General features: G+C 36.8%; 1 protein-coding gene across 15 annotated transcripts in view; it reads right to left on the reverse strand.

The window, feature by feature from the left end:
• The window catches only part of LOC106881457 (protein-L-isoaspartate(D-aspartate) O-methyltransferase), a 58,924-nt gene that overhangs the window by 23,315 nt on the left and 13,651 nt on the right, over window positions 1-21,958 (reverse strand). For 8 of the 15 annotated variants that reach the window (XR_001410859.3, XR_001410861.3, XR_008264343.2 and 5 more), the window contains exons 4-5: window positions 21,630-21,842; window positions 20,439-20,608 (exon numbers count right to left, since the gene is read on the reverse strand). Coding sequence is in view for 6 of the 15 variants with exons in the window: in XM_014931843.3 (XP_014787329.1) it covers window positions 20,439-20,608; window positions 21,630-21,842 (383 nt within the window). In the remaining 9 variants the exon portion in view is untranslated. Of the gene's footprint in view, window positions 1-1,886; window positions 2,148-11,002; window positions 11,040-20,438; window positions 20,609-21,629; window positions 21,843-21,958 lie in introns of those variants that run through there. The other 7 variants (XR_008264346.2, XR_008264345.2, XR_016242403.1 and 4 more) reach the window with 3 other exon arrangements.

The raw sequence follows: 21,958 nt of genomic DNA on the forward strand, positions 1-21,958 counted from the left end.
TTCCAGCACCCTCTGATGTTTACTGCCATGACCACTGCTCTTGTGCCTTGTTCCTCATCAACTCCTTGAATTATCATCTCTGAGCCACTCCTATCCCTCTCATCTTACCCCTACCCATATCTTCCTGTTCATCACTCTCTACATTCACCCCTATCCCCATATCTAACCATCTGATAATCTTGTCTCACTCTTACAACCACCATCCCACTTCCTGATCCACTGCCTGTACTATTCCTTGCTTCTTAAGGGTTTTGCTCCAGCACTCAACATTACTGTCTTACTTTCCTAGATGTTCTAACCCACCCTTATATAAATGCAGGTTAGTCATGTATCTTTGCTATATCCCTGGCACAAAATTACCTCTTCTTCGCCCCTGAAATACCCCACCATCACTTAGTTGTGAAAACTTTTTCCTTTTCTTGTTCTTTCCTGTCTTGCAAGTTACTTGGCAACCCCACAAATAAAAAATAAATAAATAAATAAAAAAAATTTTTTTTAAATAATAATAATAATAAAGCATCTGGTACACACTGTAAAGTGGTTGGCATTAGAAAAGGCATCCAGCTGTAGGAACCATACCAAAACAGACAGTGGAGCCTGATACAGTCCTCTGGCTTGCCAACTACCGTCAAACCATCTAACACACGCCAACATCGAGGACAGACATTAAAGATGAAGATGATGATGGTGGTGGTGGTGGTGGTGGTGGTGGTGGTGGTGGTGCTGGTGTGTGTGTGTGTGTGTGTGTGTGCGCGCACACACACACACAGTGGGCTTCTACATAGCTTCCATCAACTAAATTCTATTCACAAGATATTGATCAACTGAAAGTTATGGTAGAAGTCAGATGCCTAAGGTGCTGCAAAGTGAAATCAAACTGTAGCCATATTTATATTTTTGCTTTTAACTAACAGACAAGAAAAGAAAGGGAATCCATTGAAATCCTGAATATTATCTATGGACACAATGAATTCCTCAGACCAGTTCAAAATATCTTTTTGCTACATGAAGAAAATGAAAGACACATAAAGAACAATGCTTATCATTTTGATGATATTTGATTGTACCCTATATCAGCTAGAAAGTTGAGTAAACAATTAGATAATCTACAAAATAGAGTTATCATGAATATTTACTTCACTAATGCTAGTGAAATAAAATGTCAGCATATTTCAGTTAGCTATGAATTGTAAAATCACTAATTTATTACCAAAATGTTATTTGACTGTATTTAAGTGCTTTACCACTTAGATGGGAGGAAATTGATGCACTTCCTGTCACCAACACTTGCTCTGTTTTTCCAGAGGAATCCAAAAGCACAGAACTAGCAATATTTTGACAGAAAATGTTAACAAATATCACCAGCACTAAGAGTGATGTCACCATCTAAACTCATCTCAGCAGACAAAGAGACAAATGCATGCATGTAAAAAGCACCAAGTACATTCTGTAAAGTGGTTGGCATTAGGAAGGGCATCCAGAGACAGTGGAGCTTGGTGCAGTCTTCTGGCTCACCAGATACTATTGAATCATCCAACCCATGCCAGCATGGAAAATGGATGTTGAATGGTGATGATGCATATGGTGATGACGTGTGTGTGTGTGCATGTATAATGACATATCATAGCTTGGGATTATTTCAATGACAAAAATTCTCGGTGAATTTAAACTATATACTTCCAACATATCTTTGATTTAGAACAAATTTGCTTCAGAATGATATTTTCACCTCATCTATATTCATTAATGAACTTTACCAGCAGATTAGATTTCTGTGTTGTCCAACAACAAAATGAAACAGTAACTAGATTGAGAGAACTCATGCACATACGCCCCCCCCCACACACACACACATACATACATACACAAGTACTATGACAGACATATTAAAGTTTATCATAAATTATTTTATTTGTAAAATGGAAGGGAAATCTTTATAGTTTACTTTTTACAGTACATTTTTCAAGCATATCATTCACTGTCTTCCTTATATAAGTTACCCTGCAGATTTAACTGCAGACCAATTCTTAATAAGTATTATACTGAAAGAATGGTTCGTTTAAATTCACTTCACATGCCAGTTCTGCTTCATCTCTGTTGACGTACTGGTTATGCTAGAAATTTCAGCTATGAGCAATTAAAACCACCTACAAATAAAGTAGTTGAAAAAGTTACTGTTGCTTCTAGAATGGATAAGTAGAGACAATATTTGCATGGCAAAGCACTAATACATTGTAATTTCCTTTAACAAGTGAGTTATATATTTCTAGTGGACAAGACATTAAACTGCTTTCAGTAGTGAGGATCCAGGTTGGAAAGTATAGAATTACCCTTTAGTCATGACAAGTCCAAGTCAGCTCTGACTTGGAGTGGCAGTACCCATCAAAGGCCTTAGCTCTGGGTCAAATAGCAGAAGATTGTCCTGTGGGTAAAACATGCAAGACTAGAGGAAAGCTACCCCACCAACCTCTAGACTTGTATCACACAAGTCCTCCAGTGTATGGACATACACAGATGTCCTGCGAACCAGTCTCCTTGCCTGATGGTTAAGTAGACCTTGTGCCTCAGGGGTAAGCACAGGAGAGCAAGAGACAACAGAGTAAACTGTAAACAGATTGTCAGAAGGCATCAGGAAACCACTACTGCATCTTGCCCAAGAAAAATCACAGCTAGTCAGATTATGGCATGGAGTTCCACAATTGCTGATGCTCTCAAGCAGGCATATAGGGAGGGAGGGAGGGAGGGAGGGAGGGAGGGAGAGAGAGAGAGAGAGAGAGAGAGAGAAAGAGAGAGAGAGAGAGAGAAAGAGAGAGAGAGAGAGAGAGAGAGAATTATTTAGATAGATATATGGTAGTACAATGTATTCAAAAGTGACAAGCACAGCAGCGCAAGAGAGAAATTCCGGCTGAGACAGATTAGTGAAATGGGTTCAATTCCAAGTTAAAAATCAATTGATTTGTTCCACTTTTTCGTTTTGAAATGCTATGAAAGTCAGCAAGGCTAAAAGTCACAAAGATTAACCACCATGAAAGTCATTAAGATAAATCTCCATGAAAGCTACTAAGACAAATTGCCATGAAGGTCACTATGACAAATTGCTCCAGGAGTCACTAAGGCTAATTGCTATGCATATTTAAGGATATATTACACACACACATGTATAAACATATTCTTTTACTTGTTTCAGTCATCTGACTGTAGCCATGCTAGAGCACTGCTTTTAGTTGAACAAATCGACCCCAGGGCTTATTCTTTGTAAGCCTTGTGCCTATTCTATCAGTCTCTTTTGCTGAACCTCTAATTTACGGGGACAAACAGACACACAAATACATATATGATGGGCTTCCTTCAGTTTCCATCTACTAAATCTGCTCACAAGGCTTTGGTCAGCCCAAGGCTATAGTAGAAGACACTTGCCCAAGATGCCATGCAGTGGAACTGAACTCAGAACCATGTAGTTGGGAAACAAGCTTCTTACTACACAGCCACTCCTGTGTCTTATATATACATATATGTTCTATACAAACGTTTCTACACACATACAAGCATATATATATATATATATATATATATATATATACATATATATATATATATATATGTGTGTGTGTATATGACGCATTTTTCAGTTTATCTCTACCAACTCCACTCACAAAGCTTTGAGTGGCCTAAAGCTATAGAGGACACCTGTCCAAGGTGCTATGCAATGGGACTGAACTCTAGAACAATGTGGTTGGAAATCACATGCCTTCCCCTATATACTGGGGGGAAATCAAAAATTATCCACACTTTCACCAAACCTTTTTTTAGGTTGGCTGCACCGCTTTCAATGCTTGCATGCTAAAAGCTGGTACTTTTGTGGTTACGATTACTCCAGTTTTTTTGTTTTTTTTTCTTGCGTAACAGAGTAACCATGGCTGCTCCACTGGCTGTGTGCACCAAGGAAGAACAAACATCAGTGACCTGATTTTTCAAGTCTGCAGGTGTGTCAGGAGCTGAAATAGATCACCGACTTTCAGTACAATAGGGGAACAATGCTCTACTGTGTAGACATGTGTATGAGTGGATTGAGAATTTTGAAAATGGCTGGACAAGTGTGAAGCACAAAGAGGCAGGATGCCCACCAACCTCCAACACTGACATGAAAATTCAACAAGCTTGAAGGATGGTTCTGGTGAACCAACAACTGACCATTGGTGAGGTGGCATGTCCTCTGCATATGAAATCATCCACAACAAGCTTCGCTTCTGTAAAGTCTGTACAAGATGGGTGCCAAGAGAGCTTACAGAAGCACATAAGTGTAAACAATGGAGGCAAAGCTTTTTTGGAGACAATAACCACAGAAGATGAGACCTGGGTCCATCACTTTGAGCCAGAATCCAAACTGCAGAGTATGGAGCAGAAATGCCTGGAATCACAAGTGAAAAAGAAATTCAAGACTCAACCTTCTGCAGTAAAAGTGATGCTAACCATTTTTTGAGATGCAAAAGGGACAATACTGGAAAAGAGGTCTACAGCCATCAGTGAAATGATGACCAACAAAGTGAAACCAGCCATCTACACCAGACGCTGAGGTCTGTTGTCAAATCAAGTGCTATTGTTGCATGACAATGCACATTTATATATGGCTGTCTACTCCATTGCAACCAATGAAAAATTGGGTTTCAAGTTTCTGGAACACTCTGTATGCAGTCCCAGATTTCACTCCTTTTGACTATCATCTCTTTGGACTGCTCAAACATCCTTTATGAGGTCATCAATTTGCTATGGATGAAGAAGCTCAGGAAGTGATGCATAAATGACTGTGCAACCAACCATAAGCCTCCTTCTCCCATGAAATAAGCAAGCTTATGGACTGCTGGAAGAAGTGTATCAAAAAGCAAGGAGACTATGCCAAAAAATGACGTAATTGTTCAATCTCTGCTTTTGTTTTAATAAATTACAAAAGCAAGAGTGCATATATATTTTCACTTGCCCTTATGTATATAATATACACACACACATACACATATGTATTTAAACACTAAGTGCATTGCATACACATTTTATGTGTGAATGATAATGTTTTCAATACGAAAACAAATTATTGTTTCCCACAAGGCAAGAAAGTATTTCCAACTTAAAAAAGCATGTAAAAGAGAAAAAAGTATTAGGTAACTTATAAGTATTTAATTATGAAACATAATGACATCAGAAATTATAGACTTCTAAGTTTGTAATGACTGCAGTACCACCCCTATAGTAAATAATATTTAATTTCTATATCAATTTTACAAATAAATCATGAAGTTACATGGAAAATTGATTCCACAGTCATTTTGGAAGTTGCTCTTTTATCTGCCTCTAATCTGAAATGCTCACACACAAAATTTGTCAAACCACCCAACCCATGCCAGCTTGGAAAAGGGAATGATGATAACAATGATATATATATATATATATATATATATATATATATATATATATATATATGGGACTACATTTTCCAATGTATCTTCTCCTAACCTAAGACAGTAAGGTGTAATTTGAGGTAAATTTGACTGTTATATCTAGCAAATCACATGCCTGTACAGGGTCCTTCCCATATGTACTAGAAATGAAGTGCAAGATCAGTGATAGCCAAAGAACTCTGAAAAAAAAAGGTGTTACAGTCATGATAACCCACTAGTTTGTAATTCAGCTACTAGTCTGTTCAATATACCATTGATTTAAAGATGTGAATTGCAAAAGTTTTAGCTGCTTTTTTGGGTAGGTTGAGTAACACCTGAATTGTTGTGTTTTTACCAAACCTTGACATATCTAGGGTAAAAGTTTTGATGTTAAGAAGAATAGTTCCCTCAGTTGCTGCATATCTGTTTTATTATCTTTGTCAATGTACAAATTTCAGTCAAATTTAAATCAAGTAAAAGGTATAAGAATTGTATAAAAACAAAACAAATCTATTAAATTTTAAATTATTTAAAATTTAGAATTGAGTTTTTCTCTACCCAGTAATATATTAGATTTGGTATACTTTAGCAAAATTTTCTCATTTTAATGACAGTAAATATATTGCTACAGATAGCCAAAATAGCTCATTTGAAAGAGTATACAGCAGAAGATCTAAAGGCCCTTGGTTCAATCCCTGGTTTCAATATGTTAATAAGCTTTGTGCTGTTCTTAAAACTATTACTACTCAAAATCTTTAGAGTTTGACTCAATTAGAGGGTGATAGAAAAGCCTTTCTTTGATTTTGGCTACATGTATACACATCAATAGGTAATCATCATTATAATAAAATATTCTGCTGTTTACAAGCTTCCTAGCATAAAACCTATTTTTTCTGCCAGAATATGAAAGGCATTGCAGGAGAGAGGTTCAAAATCCCAACAAACCAAACAAATGTATAAACCAAGATAGCACTCACATTACAATTTGGTAAAGTAAAAATTAAATAAATGAAACAATAACATAGAAAGAAAGATATAAAGTTGCATTAAAACTATGTTGGGTTATTAGGCACAGTACCAGATTTCAGGGGAAATTTTAGCTGAGCATCAAGTCTAAAAGGAGAATTGTCTTTCACCAACAATTACTTATTGTGGCTTGTAAAGAAACAAACTGAACCATATTAAGTACTGGTGCAATACACTTTGCTGTGGTTTAAAAAACAACAAAAAACAAAAAAAAAAGAAATGAACTTTTAAAGAAAAATGTAAACAAAAAGCATAAACATATATAAGTTCACCATGCCTAATACTTTAGGTGTGAAAATATATGGCTATAAAACTACCACTTTTCAAAGGTATGGTGACAACAATCCACTGGAATATATGCAGTGAAAAATGTGAAATATTCACTAGTTTTTTTAAAAATATTACTGGCATAGCAACAGGAATTCCTAAAAAAGCCCAATATCAACCTCAAATATACAACAAATAAAAATGCCAAAGATTACATACACATATACAGTGGCATCACTTGATTTAAAGGCAAGAGTATACTGATGATTAAACATTAATTATTCCTGCTTATTTAATTCCTTACAAATCAAACTATATATGAAATTATATGAGAATATTTTATTCTTTTAAATTATATAAGCTTAAATAAAAGATTATTAATTAACCTAATGCAATTATTATTAGTATCTATAATGCTGCAAAAATAAACATCATTTAAGAACATTCAAAGCATATAATTTTTTCTAACAAAATGGAAAGTGTATATTAAAGATCACAAAGAGCATTTATATGGTACAGTGCTATATTTAAGAGATGAGGAATTATGTACATTATTTACATTTGACAGATATTTGTCCTCATCTTGTTTGTTGTTAACACGTTTCGGCTGATATACCCTCCAGCCTTTATCAGGTGTCTTTTCAGAAAGACCTTTCACATAGGGTAGACAGACTATGGACAGTTCATTGGTTTCATCCTCTCTTTTCTTCATAATTGGAGTGGATAGTATGCTTTTGGGGGTAGTTGTTAATAGATTGTTACTGAGCTTGATCATTTCTTCGTGGTGGGTATCACAATCGCTACTTAGATTCTTTGCACGATGTTTTAGGTACTGAGCAATCCCTCTCTTTACACTGTATGGATGGTGGGAATTGAAGTTGAGGTATTGTCCAGTGAAGGTCAGCTTGCGGTATACGGATGTCCTGAATCCATACTTGGTGTGTGTTATCAATATGTCCAGGAATGCTAGCTGATTGTCTTTTTCCTTTTCCATTGTGAACTGTATGGATGGCTTTATTGAGTTCACATGATCTAAGAGCACTTGAACATCTTCCTGGTGGGGCCAGAGTATAAAGGTGTCATCAACATATCACAGCCATGGGGTTGGTTTTAGTGGTGTTGATCCTAAAGCCAAATTCTCAAAGTATTACATGTATATATTGGCTATTATCAGCGATAATGGTGAACCCATAGCTAAACCCTCCTCTTGTCAATACATATCAGTGTCCATACTGAAGTAGGTAGTTTCTACACAGAAGGTCAACATTTCCATCAAGTTTCTTATCGGTATACTAGTGTGTTCTTTTAGGTGGGTGTCTAAATATCTGTCAAATGTAAATAATGTTAATAATGAGCATTTATATGGCACTAATACTTGGCAAGACAAAATTTCTTAAAATGTAATCACGTCTATGAGACATTAAAAAGTTTGGTTGATTGATTAACCAAATGATTAAGCAAGTAATCAATTAGTTTGTTAAATAACCAAATGACAAATAACAAAGAAGTGAAAATGGGCCAATGCATGTGTTTATTATTGGCATGATGACCCTCTCGGGATACAACAAAATCTATTTCAACAAATGACTCCAAATCAAGAATCTTGCAGAACAAATATAAAAATGAAACATTACATTGATATACTTTTTCTAAAATGTTCTTAAATTTTAAGTCCATTTTTGTAGCTTTATCAACACTGCCAATAGTTGCGTTGAACACCTGGGAACTGCTTAGTCAAAACTGACACAAATGTGGTAGTCTGAGTCACACGGATGCCCAAACAGTAAGAAAGCAAAAGGAAAACTGTTGCAGGGAGGAAACATTAACTTCTCCAAGCTCGAGTTAACCTGAGTATCTCACATTGCAAGATATAAACTAAATACAGGAGGCTTCATCAAACCAGACCAGACATAAAAGCCAATCCTGAGTCTTGATCATCTTCACAATGAAGGATGAACGTTACTAAATAAGTGCATTAGGCTAATTGAAATTTCTGTCAAAAGCTTACAAAAAGAGCTAATTGAAAATTTTCCTTTTATTCAAATATAGTTTGAATTGTGATCTAATAAATGAAAATAATTAAAATTTAAAAACAAAAATATACTGATGGTTAAAACTGATACATAAATATAGACATATATGAATATATCTGCACACACACACAGACATATATATCTATATATATATATATATATATATATAGATTGGGCCTCACCGAGGCGATGACTACTGACCGAGACCTTTGGAAATGTGCTGTGCGTGAGAAGACCCGGAAAGCCAAGTAAGATCGTTGCCAGTGCCCCTGGACTGGCTCTTGTGCGGATGGCACATGAGATGCACCATTTTGAGCGTGGCCGTTGCCAGTACCACCTGACTGGCTCCCGTAGGATTTTCGAGTGAGATCGTTGCCAGTGCCCCTGGACTGGCTTGTGCGGGTGGCACATAAAAGACACCATTTCGAGCGTGGCCGTTTTCGTGCGGGTGACACGTAAAAGCACCCACTACACTCTCTGAGTGGTTGGCGTTAGGAAGGGCATCCAGCTGTAGAAACTCTGCCAAATTAGATTGGAGCCTGGTGTTGCCATCCGGTTTCACTAGTCCTCAGTCAGATCGTCCAACCCATGCTAGCATGGAAAGCGGACGTTAAACGATGATGATGATGATATATCAATAAAATATATACATATATATATATTTATTAACTTGCCTGTAAGGCTGATAATTCGCTAACCACTCGTGATGGTATTTTAATAATATCATCCCCATATAATTATATATATATATGTATATATATATATATATATATATATATACACCCATATGTATCATCATTAACCTTTTGACATCCGCTTTCCATGCTGGCATGGGTTGGACGGTTTGACTGAGGACTGGTAAGCCAGATGGCTGCACCAGGCTCCAATCTGATCTGGCTGAGTGTCTACAGCTGGATGCCCTTCTTAACACCAACCACTCCAAGAGTGTAATGGGTGCTTTTACATGCCACCGGCATGAGGGCCAGTCACATGGTATTGGCAACAGCCACGCTCAAATGGTGTTTTTACATGTCACCTGCAAAGGAGCCAGTCCAGTGGAACTGGCAACACCCTCGCTTGAATATTGTTTTTCATGTACCACAGGCACAAGTGCCAGTAAGGTGATGCTGGTAACGATCATGCTTCAATGGTGCTTTTTACGTGCCACCGGCAAGGGGGCCAGTCAGCGGCCCTGGCAACGATCATGCTCGGTTGGTGCTCTTAACGCTCCACTAGCAAGGATGCCAATCATGCGGGGCTGTCATCGAATTTGATTTTGATTTCACTTGCCTCAACAGGTCTTCACAAGCAGAGTTTAGTGTCCAATGAAAGAAAAGTACGCCTAAGTGGGCTGGTTACACCACTGGCATAGGCCACAAGTTATGGACTCACTTGGCTTGCAAGGTCCTCTCAAGCATAGCACATTTCCAAAGGTCTCGGTCACTAGTCATTGCCTCAGTGAGGCCTAATGTTCGAAGGTGGCACGTTAGAAAATCATTCGAGCGAGGTCATTGCCAGTGCCACTGGACTGGCTCCCGTGCAGGTAGCACGTGAAAAACACCTTTTTGAGTGTGGCTGTTGCCAGTACCGTGTGACTGGCCCTCGTGCCGGTGGCACGTAAAAGCACCCACTACACTCTTGGAGTGGTTGGCGTTAGGAAGGGCATCCAGCTGTAGAAACTGCCAGATCAGATTGGAGCCTGATATTTACTTTGTATTATATTATACTTATTTATTGTGCTTTTACTTATTAATTTTTCTATATGTGAAAGTGGATTTTCATCGATGAGTTCATGAACCTTGGTTCTTTTCCCTAAAACTAATATATATATATATATATATATATATATTTATACTGTGAAACTTAATTTAATTTTAATAAATTGATTTTACCTGTAATTTTGGACTTTTATCCCTAATATTATTAAATATATATATATATATATATATATATATATATATATATATATATATATATATATATATATACACACACACATATATATATATGTACATATATACATATATACATATAAGGTACATATATACATATACACACACATTTACATAGACACACCAATAAATCCACTAAAGCACAAATTTACACACGGGACTAAATGACTGGTTAAAATTACCAAGAACATGCAACTTGTCTCTTCCCACTGAATTAAGACAAAACTAAATATTGCATCATTAACAACAGTTTCCAGGTAGTAACAATGGCAGGAAGATAAAGAAATGTACCTACCTTGAATCATAGAGAAGTAGATATTCTCCATGTTTATCTGAAGTAACAAGGTGGTAGTTAAGATAAATGCTCAGGAAAAATTATTGACACCTCCTGTTCTCTTTGATATCACCATAAAAATTCCTCTTCTTGTAAGGGAAGGGGAAAGGTTTTAAAATTAAAAAGAAATCTACACACATTATGACCATTATTTCCTGCTACAACTGGCTATATAATATGAAATATAATGCAGGGGGAAGAAAGCAAAAAAAAAAAAAAAAAAAAGCATATGAGAAGAAATTTTGAAATGGAGACATATTCAATTTACAGAGATCTCACACACACACACACACACACACACACACACACACACAGAGTTAGATATTGTAGTGATGCAGCTGATCTGATCAATCCAAGGAAATTAAGTTTCCATTGATTTTTTAAATATTGCTCCCTGAGTGGTTGGCGTTAGGAAGGGCATCCAGCTGTAGAAACTCTGCCAAATTAGATTGGAGCCTGGTGTTGCCATCCGGTTTCACCAGTCCTCAGTCAAATCGTCCAACCCATGCTAGCATGGAAAGCGGACGTTAAATGATGATGATGATGATGCTGGCATTATCTGTATTATCTGCAGATCGCAGTTTCTGATGAACGTGTCACTATTCAGCTTTTCTTTTTTTTTTTTGATGAGACAGATAGCAGGATTTGAACTCAGAACACCTAGAACTGGAACAGATCCTGCAAAACACCCTCTTTGATATTCTCTCAATCTCACCAACTTACTGATCTGGACAGCTGGATTATTTATCAACCCTAAAAGGATGAAAGAAGTATTGTGTGAACTAACAGTACAAAATATTGGAACAAATGCTGCAACGTATTCACTCAAAACTCAGCAAATTTGCTGCCGTTCACTAGATTCAGTACTATTATAAATCAACCCAGGAGACTCTCTCAAAAGTAACTGCTGGATGAGAGAAAATGTGGAGTTCATAAGACTCCTTAGCCTTGTCAAGTACATGGCAACATTAATAGTACCAGTTGAGGCACCGAGCTGCCACCAAGGTCAGCTTTGCTTTTCATCCTTTCTGGATCAATAAAGTAAGTACTAGCTGAAGACTGGGGTCAATGTAATCAACTTATTCCCTTCCCCAAAAATACTGGCCATGTGCCAAAGTTTGAAACCAATATTAATAGTGCTAGTGCCACAATAAAATGTACCCAGTGTATTTCATGCAGTAGTTAGCCTTTAGAAAGGGCAGCCAGCTGTAGGAACAAAGCCTAAAATGCAACAAAACATATAAGATGTGGTCACTCAACCTACCTAGGAGAGCAGTAAATTACAAATAAGTAATGACTTGGACCTTAACAACTCATCCAACACATGTGCACTATGGAAGTGAGATGTAAAACAATAATATATATATATTATCATACGTCCACTGGTTGATGCCAACATGGATTTAGACAGACCTTATCATTTGCAATAGTCGGCATTATAAGGCATACACAAACCAACAGAGAAAACAGACCAACTTTGTTGTTGCTTATGTCCTAAAGTTTAGACAGAGTGCATTTCATCCTGCAATGTGGCTTCATGCAGAATCCACAGCTAAATTTATATATATATATATATATATATATATATATATATATATATACACACACACACAGATAATGATGCAAATAAACAAATAAAGCCACTTGGGCTAGATATATAAAATACACACACATATACATGTGTACACAGAGAGAAAACAAAGACTGAAAATATTCAGATGATGAACATTCATGTATAAATATAGAGCTATTTATATATTAACAGAGCTGATTTACACAGAGTACAAAAACACAAAAAATTAAGGGGAGAAGGAATAGGATTACAGGTCAGACAGCTGTTTCTGGGGGCTTGGAATTACTTCATAATGTTGACAGATGTAGTTCGCAAAAAGTCGAGGATATACAACCAGTAATGGAACCATACACACATTAAGTAAACCTGGTCTCTGTCTTCAGAGTGGAGCGATAGGCATCTAATCCTCAGTAAGTTCAAAACATTTGAGCACTTCTAAATGTTTTTTATATTGAGCATTTCTAGATCTCATCTGTTATATATATATATATATATATATATATATATATATCTGAGTGCCTGATTAGCTACATTTCTGTAAGAAGCCTACAGAACCTTAAGTTGCACATGGGGTCTAAACTAACTGTTTTAAATAATATGTATAATTTCTACGAGGTATGTTGAGTACTTCTTTCTTTCACTTGTCCATTCACATAATATATATGTATGTATCTATGTATGTATATAAGCAAAATAGCAATTTGTAAAATCTCAAGTAACCATACTAAGCAGTAAAGCAACATCAAAGTGGCTGTTGAATGTTACTACTAGTTTAACCCTAGGCAGATTCTATGCCAGCTGGTTATCAGTGCAAAACAGTGTTGAAGAGTGTTGCACCGATAACCAGCTGGGGAAGAATCTGCCTAGGGTTAAACTAGTAGTAACATTCAACTCAGCCACTTTGATGTGGCGACTGGCTTTACTATATATATATATATATATATATATATATATATATATATATATATATATATATAAGCCTTGTATCTCGTCTATAGCAAGAGACAAGAGCTTGTCTGTAGCTGATGAAGCATAACCACACAGAAGCACACGTCTTTGGTTTAATGTCCTCCATGGCTCATTGGTGTGTATTCACACACAATGTCTCTGCAGCGAAAGTTTTTCTCCATCTGAGTGTACAAAAATGTGTTGAATGTAACTGTACACACTTATGTTATAAGCATTGCCACTTCTTAGTGTGCCTCTATTTCATACACACACACACAAACACATATGTATATAATACAAAGATATATATACAAAGGTACAAAGGTAAAGGGGACGCTTTAGATACAAATAATTACAGAGGCATCAAGCTGTTAGATCAGGTTATGAAAGTTACAGAGAGGGTCATAGCCCAACTAATTAGGGAGCGAATCAATTTAGATGAGATGCAGTTTGGGTTCGTGCCAGGTAAAAGCACTACTGATGCCTTATTTCTAGTGAGACAGTTGCAGGAGAAATACCTAGCTAAGGATAAACCTCTGTACCTGGCTTTCGTTGACATGGAGAAAGCCTTTGACAGGGTCCCCCGATCCCTTATCTGGTGGTCAATGAGGAAACTTGGGATAGAAGAATGGTTAGTGAGAGCTGTGCGAGCCATGTACAGAGATGCTGCCAGTAAGGTGAGGGTTGGAAATGAGTACAGCAATGAATTCCGGGTAGAGGTAGGGGTCCACCAAGGTTCCGTCCTCAGCCCCCTCTTATTTACCATAGTCCTCCAGGCAATCACAGAGGAGTTCAAGACAGGTTGCCCCTGGGAGCTCCTCTATGCTGATGACCTTGCCCTAATTGCGGAGTCACTATCAGAACTAGAGGAGAAGTTTCAAGGGCCTTAGAGTCAACCTAGCTAAAACCAAAATCCTAATAAGTAGGAAGGTAGATAAAACACAAACCCCTTCAGGTAGATGGCCCTGCTCAGTATGTAGAAAAGGAGTAGGTAGTAACTCTATAAGATGTACCCGGTGCAAGCTATGGACACATAAGAGGTGCAGCAACATCAAAGGCAGGTTAACTAGCAAGTTAGTTTTTGTTTGTGGCAGATGTTCAGGTGCAATAAAGACTGCAAACAAACAGGAAACAACTTCTATCTCATTCCAGGGTGAAAAACTAGAGGTAGTCGATAGCTTCCGCTATCTGGGCGACCAAGTTAGTAGTGGGGGTGGGTGCGCTGAAAGTGTAGCTGCTAGAATAAGAATAGCCTGGGCAAAGTTTAGAGAGCTCTTACCCTTGCTGGCGACAAAGGGACTCTCACTCAGAGTAAAAGGCAGACTGTATGACGCATGCGTACGAACAACCATGCTACATGGCAGTGAAACATGGGCTGTAACTGCTGAGGACATACGTAAGCTCGCAAGGAATGAAGCCAGTATGCTCCGTTGGATGTGTAATGTCAATGTGAATACCCGTCAGAGTGTAAGTATCTTGAGAGAAAAGCTGAACATTAGAAGCATCAGTTGTGGCGTGCAAGAGAGACGATTGCGCTGGTATGGACATGTGGTGAGAATGGAGGAGGATAGCTGCGTGAAAAAGTGCCACACCCTAACAATTGAGGGAACCCGTGGAAGAGGTAGGCCCAGGAAGACCTGGGCTGAGGTGGTGAGGCAAGACCTTCGTACATTGGGCCTCACCGAGGCGATGACTACGGACCGAGACCTTTGGAAATGTGCTGTGCATGAGAAGACCCGGCAAGCCAAGTAAGATCGTTGCCAGTGCCCCTGGACTGGTTCTTGTGCGGGTGGCACATGAGATGCACCATTTTGAGCGTGGCCGTTGCCAGTACCGCCTGACTGGCTCCTGTAGGATTTTCGAGCGAGATCGTTGCCAGTGCCCCTGGACTGGCTTGTGCGGGTGGCACATAAAAGACACCATTTCGAGCGTGGCCGTTTTCGTGCGGGTGACACGTAAAAGCACCCACTATACTCTCTGAGTGGTTGGCGTTAGGAAGGGCATCCAGCTGTAGAAACTCTGCCAAATCAGACTGGAGCCTGGTGTTGCCATCCGGTTTCACCAGTCCTCAGTCAAATCGTCCAACCCATGCTAGCATGGAAAGCGGACGTTAAACGATGATGATGATGATGATGATATACACACTCACACATGTAAACGCACATATACATAAGCATACAAACACATTTACATAAACATACACACACACAAATATATAGTTATATATACAGACACACCGATACAAACAAATATAAATGCATATAGGATGGATAACATGTAAAGTGGTTTGGAGTTGTAAGAAAAGTGGTATCAAGGAAGATGATGGGTGGTGTCTTGGCTCTCTGTTGGTTATGATGACGGGTGAGCCAAATGACTCAATCATCTGAACAACCTGCATGTGAAATGAACTTGCAAGTGGCTGAGTACTCTACAGACCACACACCTGTTAGTATAATTCTCAGGAAGATTCAGCATGACACAGAATGGGACCAAGTCAGCCCTTTGAATTACAGGTACAACTTACTTTTGCCAGCTGAGTGGACTGGAGCAACGAGAAATAAAGTGTCTTGCTCAAGGACACAATGTACCACCAGGAATTGAACATATGACCTTACAATTGTCAGCTGAATACCCTAACCATTAAGCAATGTGCCTTCACTGGTAGTGGTAGAGGTGGGTGTCTTGCAGAGAAAAGAAATTGGGCAAAGGGACCAGTTGTGCATGTGTGTACGTACACACACTGAGCACTGCCAGAAGTCAAGTTTTATTGACATGGGCAGATTTTCTCATAAACCACATACCCCTTTAAGGACTGTGCCAAGTCTTCATTAAAGGCCTGCGATATGTAGGAGACCGACTGGGGGAGCAATGCCTGACATCGCCACAGATGGAGGAAGCAAGTTAGGGGGGGGGGGTCGACATATTTAAGAGAGCACATATTCTGCATGAAGAATTTAAGCATGCTGCTCAAAAGCACACTGCTGGTGTAGTGAATGGGGAAAGCTTAGTTTGCAAAGTTTGCAGTTGTGTATGCTTGTCAAGAGCAGGGCTCATTAGCCACCAATGGAGCTGCAAATGCAAAATATAAGTTAGTCCTAGAGCACACAATCTTCCTAAAGGTCAGCAATGGTCTTCCTCAGTCATGAGTGGATGGCCATCATATATATATATATATATATATATATATATATATATACACACACACATATCATCATTTTAACATTTACTTTTCCATGCTTGCTTGGGTTAGACAAGACTATGTTGAGGCAGGCTTTTCTATAGCTGGTTGTCCTTTCCATTGCCAACCCTTGTTTTTGAGTGAGATAATAATTTCCAAGTCTAACAAACAACAGACCAGGCATATTTACACAGAGAACTGGAAACAAACTACTGTAGAGATGAACCTTTTGTTTATAAGGAGTTGCATAACATGTCAAGACTTATATGTCAGGTATTACGTCAGGCTTCTTTTAGTTTCCAAATCCATTCACAAGGCTTCAGTCAGCCTGGGGCCACAATAGATGCCATGCAACAGAACTGAATCCAAACCCACATGGTTAGCAAGTGAACCTCTTCACCTATACATAAACACACACACGTGTACAGTTTGCAAAGTTGTATGTAAAAATTTTTTTATACACAAGGATTTACATAAGGGAACCTGTGTGTGTTTATATGTGTGTGTGTGTATATATATATATATATATATATACACACACACACATTCACTTGTGTATCTTATATAAGCATACATACAGACACGTAGACAGCCAATGCTCACATGCACTCATCTATATAAACACTTATGTAGGTACATAGATACAAGTGTATATACGAATAAATAAATACATATATGTGTGTATGCACATACATATACACACAGATTTCTATATGCATAGACACATATATATTCATACATATGCAAATAATCATAAATATATACACACACATACACATACCCACACTAAAGCAAGGTATAACTTTCACCTTTACATTTAACACCGTACAAACACAGATATGTTTATGTGCAAATATATATATAATTACATCTAGGATACACAGATTCAGAACCATGTACATACACAGATATGCATATTCAGAACAAGCAGAACATCAGTTGAGGGTTGTCACTGAAGAGAATCCATGCAAAATAACTGCAAAGGTTTCAGAAGACTACAGGTTTTACTTCTTTTTTTTAAACTTTTTCCTCACATGAAAAGTTTAAAAAAGTTTCACAAATGTGTGCTGTACAAGCAGGACAAAATTTTTTTTTAAATTTAAATATCACAATAAGTTTGTTCTGCACTATTTTTGTACAATAAAAATGGATTCCTTATGAGAAATGTTAGTATTCTGCACAGTGGCTAGTCTAAGGTAAAGCACTAAAATATACTTTTCTACACTGAAGCTGCATCAAAAGAAGATTATGGTAATTGTCTGGTGGTTGCCACTATTATTTGAATCCTGGTAAAACCATCAACACAGCAAAAAAAAAAAAAAAAAAATTGTTACCAACAAATTAAAAAATTGCACAAAGAACCGCAACATTTATATCCAGATTTGGTCTGAAAAGAACGAATTCTTCGCCATGACAGCATCCAGCTACATGTCTTACAAATGATACTGCAGGAATTAAAGTGAATTATAAAACAGCTTACTCACCAACTGACTACCATTTTATCAAGCATCTCAATATAAACGGTCTTTGACCCTTTAGTGTTTGCATTATTCTGCCAAAATTAATGCTTTTTCATCCACATTGTTTTGAACTAATCATGCATTATCTTGTAGCTATGAGATTTTGATGAGGTAGCTGTTAATTTTTAAAACGATATTGTAGGGTTGGTATGAGAGACCAGATTTGGCCAGTTTGAACATAAAACAAGCAGAATACTTTTGGCCGGATATGGCCGGTTTAAATGCTAAAGGGTTAACACCCATACAGAAGCTCAAAATGCTCTCAAAAAATTTATCAGTTCCATAAATCCAGAATTCTATGTTATTGGAATAATTAGACTTGTTTCTTGTTGACAAAAAAAAATGTGTCATGATGGCTATATATTACTGATATAATGTCATAGTCTGAAATAACTTTGCCTATTGTTATACAATTATGGTGGTGGTGCCAAATGCAGTGCTGCAGTCACGGCATGCTGCACTCCTGTTTTGTTGTCTTCTAGAAAAACACATGAATGAAATGTGATATACAATTGTATCCTGTACTATTATTCACAATAACAAGACACCTACATTGAAATTCAGTTTCACAGAAATGGAATTTCAATTTCAATGAAAGCAGATAATATACAAGAAATTAAGAAAATAAAAATAAATCGTATAAATAGTTTTATGTGTATGTAAATAGTAATGGTGACCAGCCTCAGTGGATGTTTGATTATATCTTGAGGTTTCATGCAATTCTGGGGTAAAGGAAACTACTTAATCACTGGCCCTGCTCTTAAGAGACTAAAATTTCAATCCTAAATATAAAAGACTGGCAGGTATATTGATGTTTAAAAAGAAAAAACAGAAATGCACTTAGATATGAGAAATGCCCTCCAAGTTGGAAAACTGAATCAAACATTTTCTAAGTGACAAGAAATATCTGCTACGTGATGGAACCAAACAATATCAAGATTTATTTGTTCTAATTTTATCATGCAACAATAAAAGCTCCTTCATTACACCATTGTTCAATGTTAACATTTTTAACTACTATCACAAATAATGGCATCACAGTTTTTTTACTTTTTTTACAAGAATGTGGAGAATTTCATATCGAGAAAACTGTTACGTGATTCCTCTTAACAGTTGGGGTAACATATCTGCTCAAACGACCCACATGCCCACCCACACACAAACACACACTCTTATATGATAACAGATCAATTTGCTCAATGCTTCCAATAACCAATGACTCCTTTCATTGTAACTGTATTCAAGTCCAACTTGTTGTTTATCTCCAGATCAACCTTAGCTGAGCAAACCTATGATGAAAGATATTCCAGTGTTGACTATCCTGTCTTATTTTTGCAGGGTGTCTAAAACTACATTATTCAACACACCATTAATTTTAATTTTTCGATGGTAGGATATAAGTTGGTGATTTGGCTGCTATTTTTAACAGGTCAAACTTACAAGAAAGATTCTGATGTTCTGTAAAAAGAATGACTGTCAGACACAAAACTGCTAGAATGAACATTCAAGTATTTTAAATTAATAATGAACTATTTTTCTGTTTCAGTGATCATATCACAATATTTATCCAAATCAAATAAAAATGTTTTTTTAAATACAATACAGTCTACAATGCCAAGGGTGGGACAGCAGACACCTTTAAAATCTTTAATTCCTGTAGCACAAGTAAAGTAGAGGTAATAGGAGATATTTTTCTTAAGGTGCAATTATTGCCATTACCAATCACATTTAATATTAGGTAAACAATATTAGGTAAAGAATAGGAACAATTTGCCCCTATAAGCACCAGCAGTACTGTAAAATAAGTTTCTTGACATGTTATATTGGGTTTCACTTATTTGAAAAGTCCTAGGACATCCTATCCAAGACGAGATTTATTTCTCATCCATTGTAGGTCTTGAAAACTGAAGATAACCTCCTGTCATCAGAACTATAAGCCCAAGGGCAGCCATTCTGGTTCCAGGCACCAGTATTTTGCACATTTAATTTTCAAATCAGTTTGATAAATGAAATACACATTACTGTTCTAACAAACATAGATTCATCTGGCTTCATTACTTTAATATATTAGTTTGTTTTAATAACAATAAAGAAATGATTACTGACTTTTGCAATTCAGTTTGAATAATACCACCAGAAAAATCAAATACACCAAATAAATTTTTAGGAATTACTCACTTTGGCCATTGCTTTTCTTTGCTTGTCAGTGGAACATAAATTACTCCCATGTGATTTTTCTTTGTTACTGATCCATCTTCATTTTTATCAATTTGCTGAAGCATTTGGTTCTCTCCTTGACCTCCCACAGGGATTACCATACGTCCACCAGGTTTCAACTGTTCAACTAACTGAAATCATGAAAATGAAAACAGACAAATGAAAGTTCAGTTATTAGAAGTCTATATAAATATATAAAAAAAATAGTATAACAATTTAATAATTATTTGATACATAATTCCCCACAAAGTAGAATAAGATTAAATTAAAGCAATGGCTGCATTTGTTGACTTTTCTACACATGATAGTAAAATAGATTAATTTATGTTTGTTAACAGTAAATACTAACTTCCAGACAAAAATTCTAAATATCAGTTCTGGAATTTAGCCAAAGACAGAAAGAAAAAGAGAGAGAAGAGGGAGGAAGGAAGGAAGGAAGGAAGGAAGGAAGGAAGGAAGGAAGGAAGGAAGGAAGGACTGCTCTGCACTGAAATTCTAGATATATAGACAGGTCCATCTTGTTGCTTCTTACTCTGACTTATTCATGAGGGCTCAAGGAGCTGGAGAACACCCAAAGACTAGAGTTGATGGCTATGATAAATACAGCTGGTTGCTGCCTAACTCATGAAGCACTTTCTTTAATGATAAGCAGTTGATTCATTTTACTTCATTTCTTCAATAGAAGCAGCAGTTAATTCATTTTATTTAATTTCTTCAATAGAAATATGACATAGGGCAGAAAAGGGCTTTTAGTCTAATAATACATGATTAAAGAAATACTTTGCTACTTTGTAGTGCTGAATTCATGCCTTTATATGAGCATGGGCAATGTAAGAGAAACCTGTATTCCTTAAGAAATGAGAAACCAATATTATAAAACATTTAAAAGCTATTTGAATTATGTTTTTCTTTTTTTACTTCTTCAAGACAGAATGATTAAGGAAAAAATGTTAGATAATTATACGAAATTTACAATAGAATTGAACAACAAATACCTGCTCACACTTTAATGTGAATATTGAAAACATAAAGAGCACAAGAAAAACACGAATCTCCTATGTTTAATCCACCGTCATATTTGTACATTTAATTTTGCTTCAAAGTGGAAATAAATATTAAGACAAAGTACAAGAAATAAACAGAAATTCTTACAGAATCTGGCAAAACTGCAGCTGCAGCTCCAACATGGATAGCATCATAGGGAGCATCTGGCTTGTATCCTAATCTTCCATCACCAACAACTAATTTCATCTGACCCTTATCTAGTAAGAATCCAAGTCGCTGTTTTTTCTTTACATTGTCAATTGAGGACTGCACCAACTTGTCTATATGATCGATTCCAACAGCCAAACCAGTTTCCCCAACCTGAAAAACAAAAATTGAAGAAAAATATAATACAAAAATTAGGTGGAATTCTGGTTTAAGGACCCTATACAGCCCTTCATAACTTTTTATTTTTTGGAATTTTCAGAAATTTTTTT

This window comes from Octopus bimaculoides, chromosome 6, assembly GCF_046866305.1.
Source record: "Octopus bimaculoides isolate indiv1 chromosome 6, ASM4686630v1, whole genome shotgun sequence".
NCBI lineage: Eukaryota > Metazoa > Mollusca > Cephalopoda > Octopoda > Octopodidae > Octopus > Octopus bimaculoides.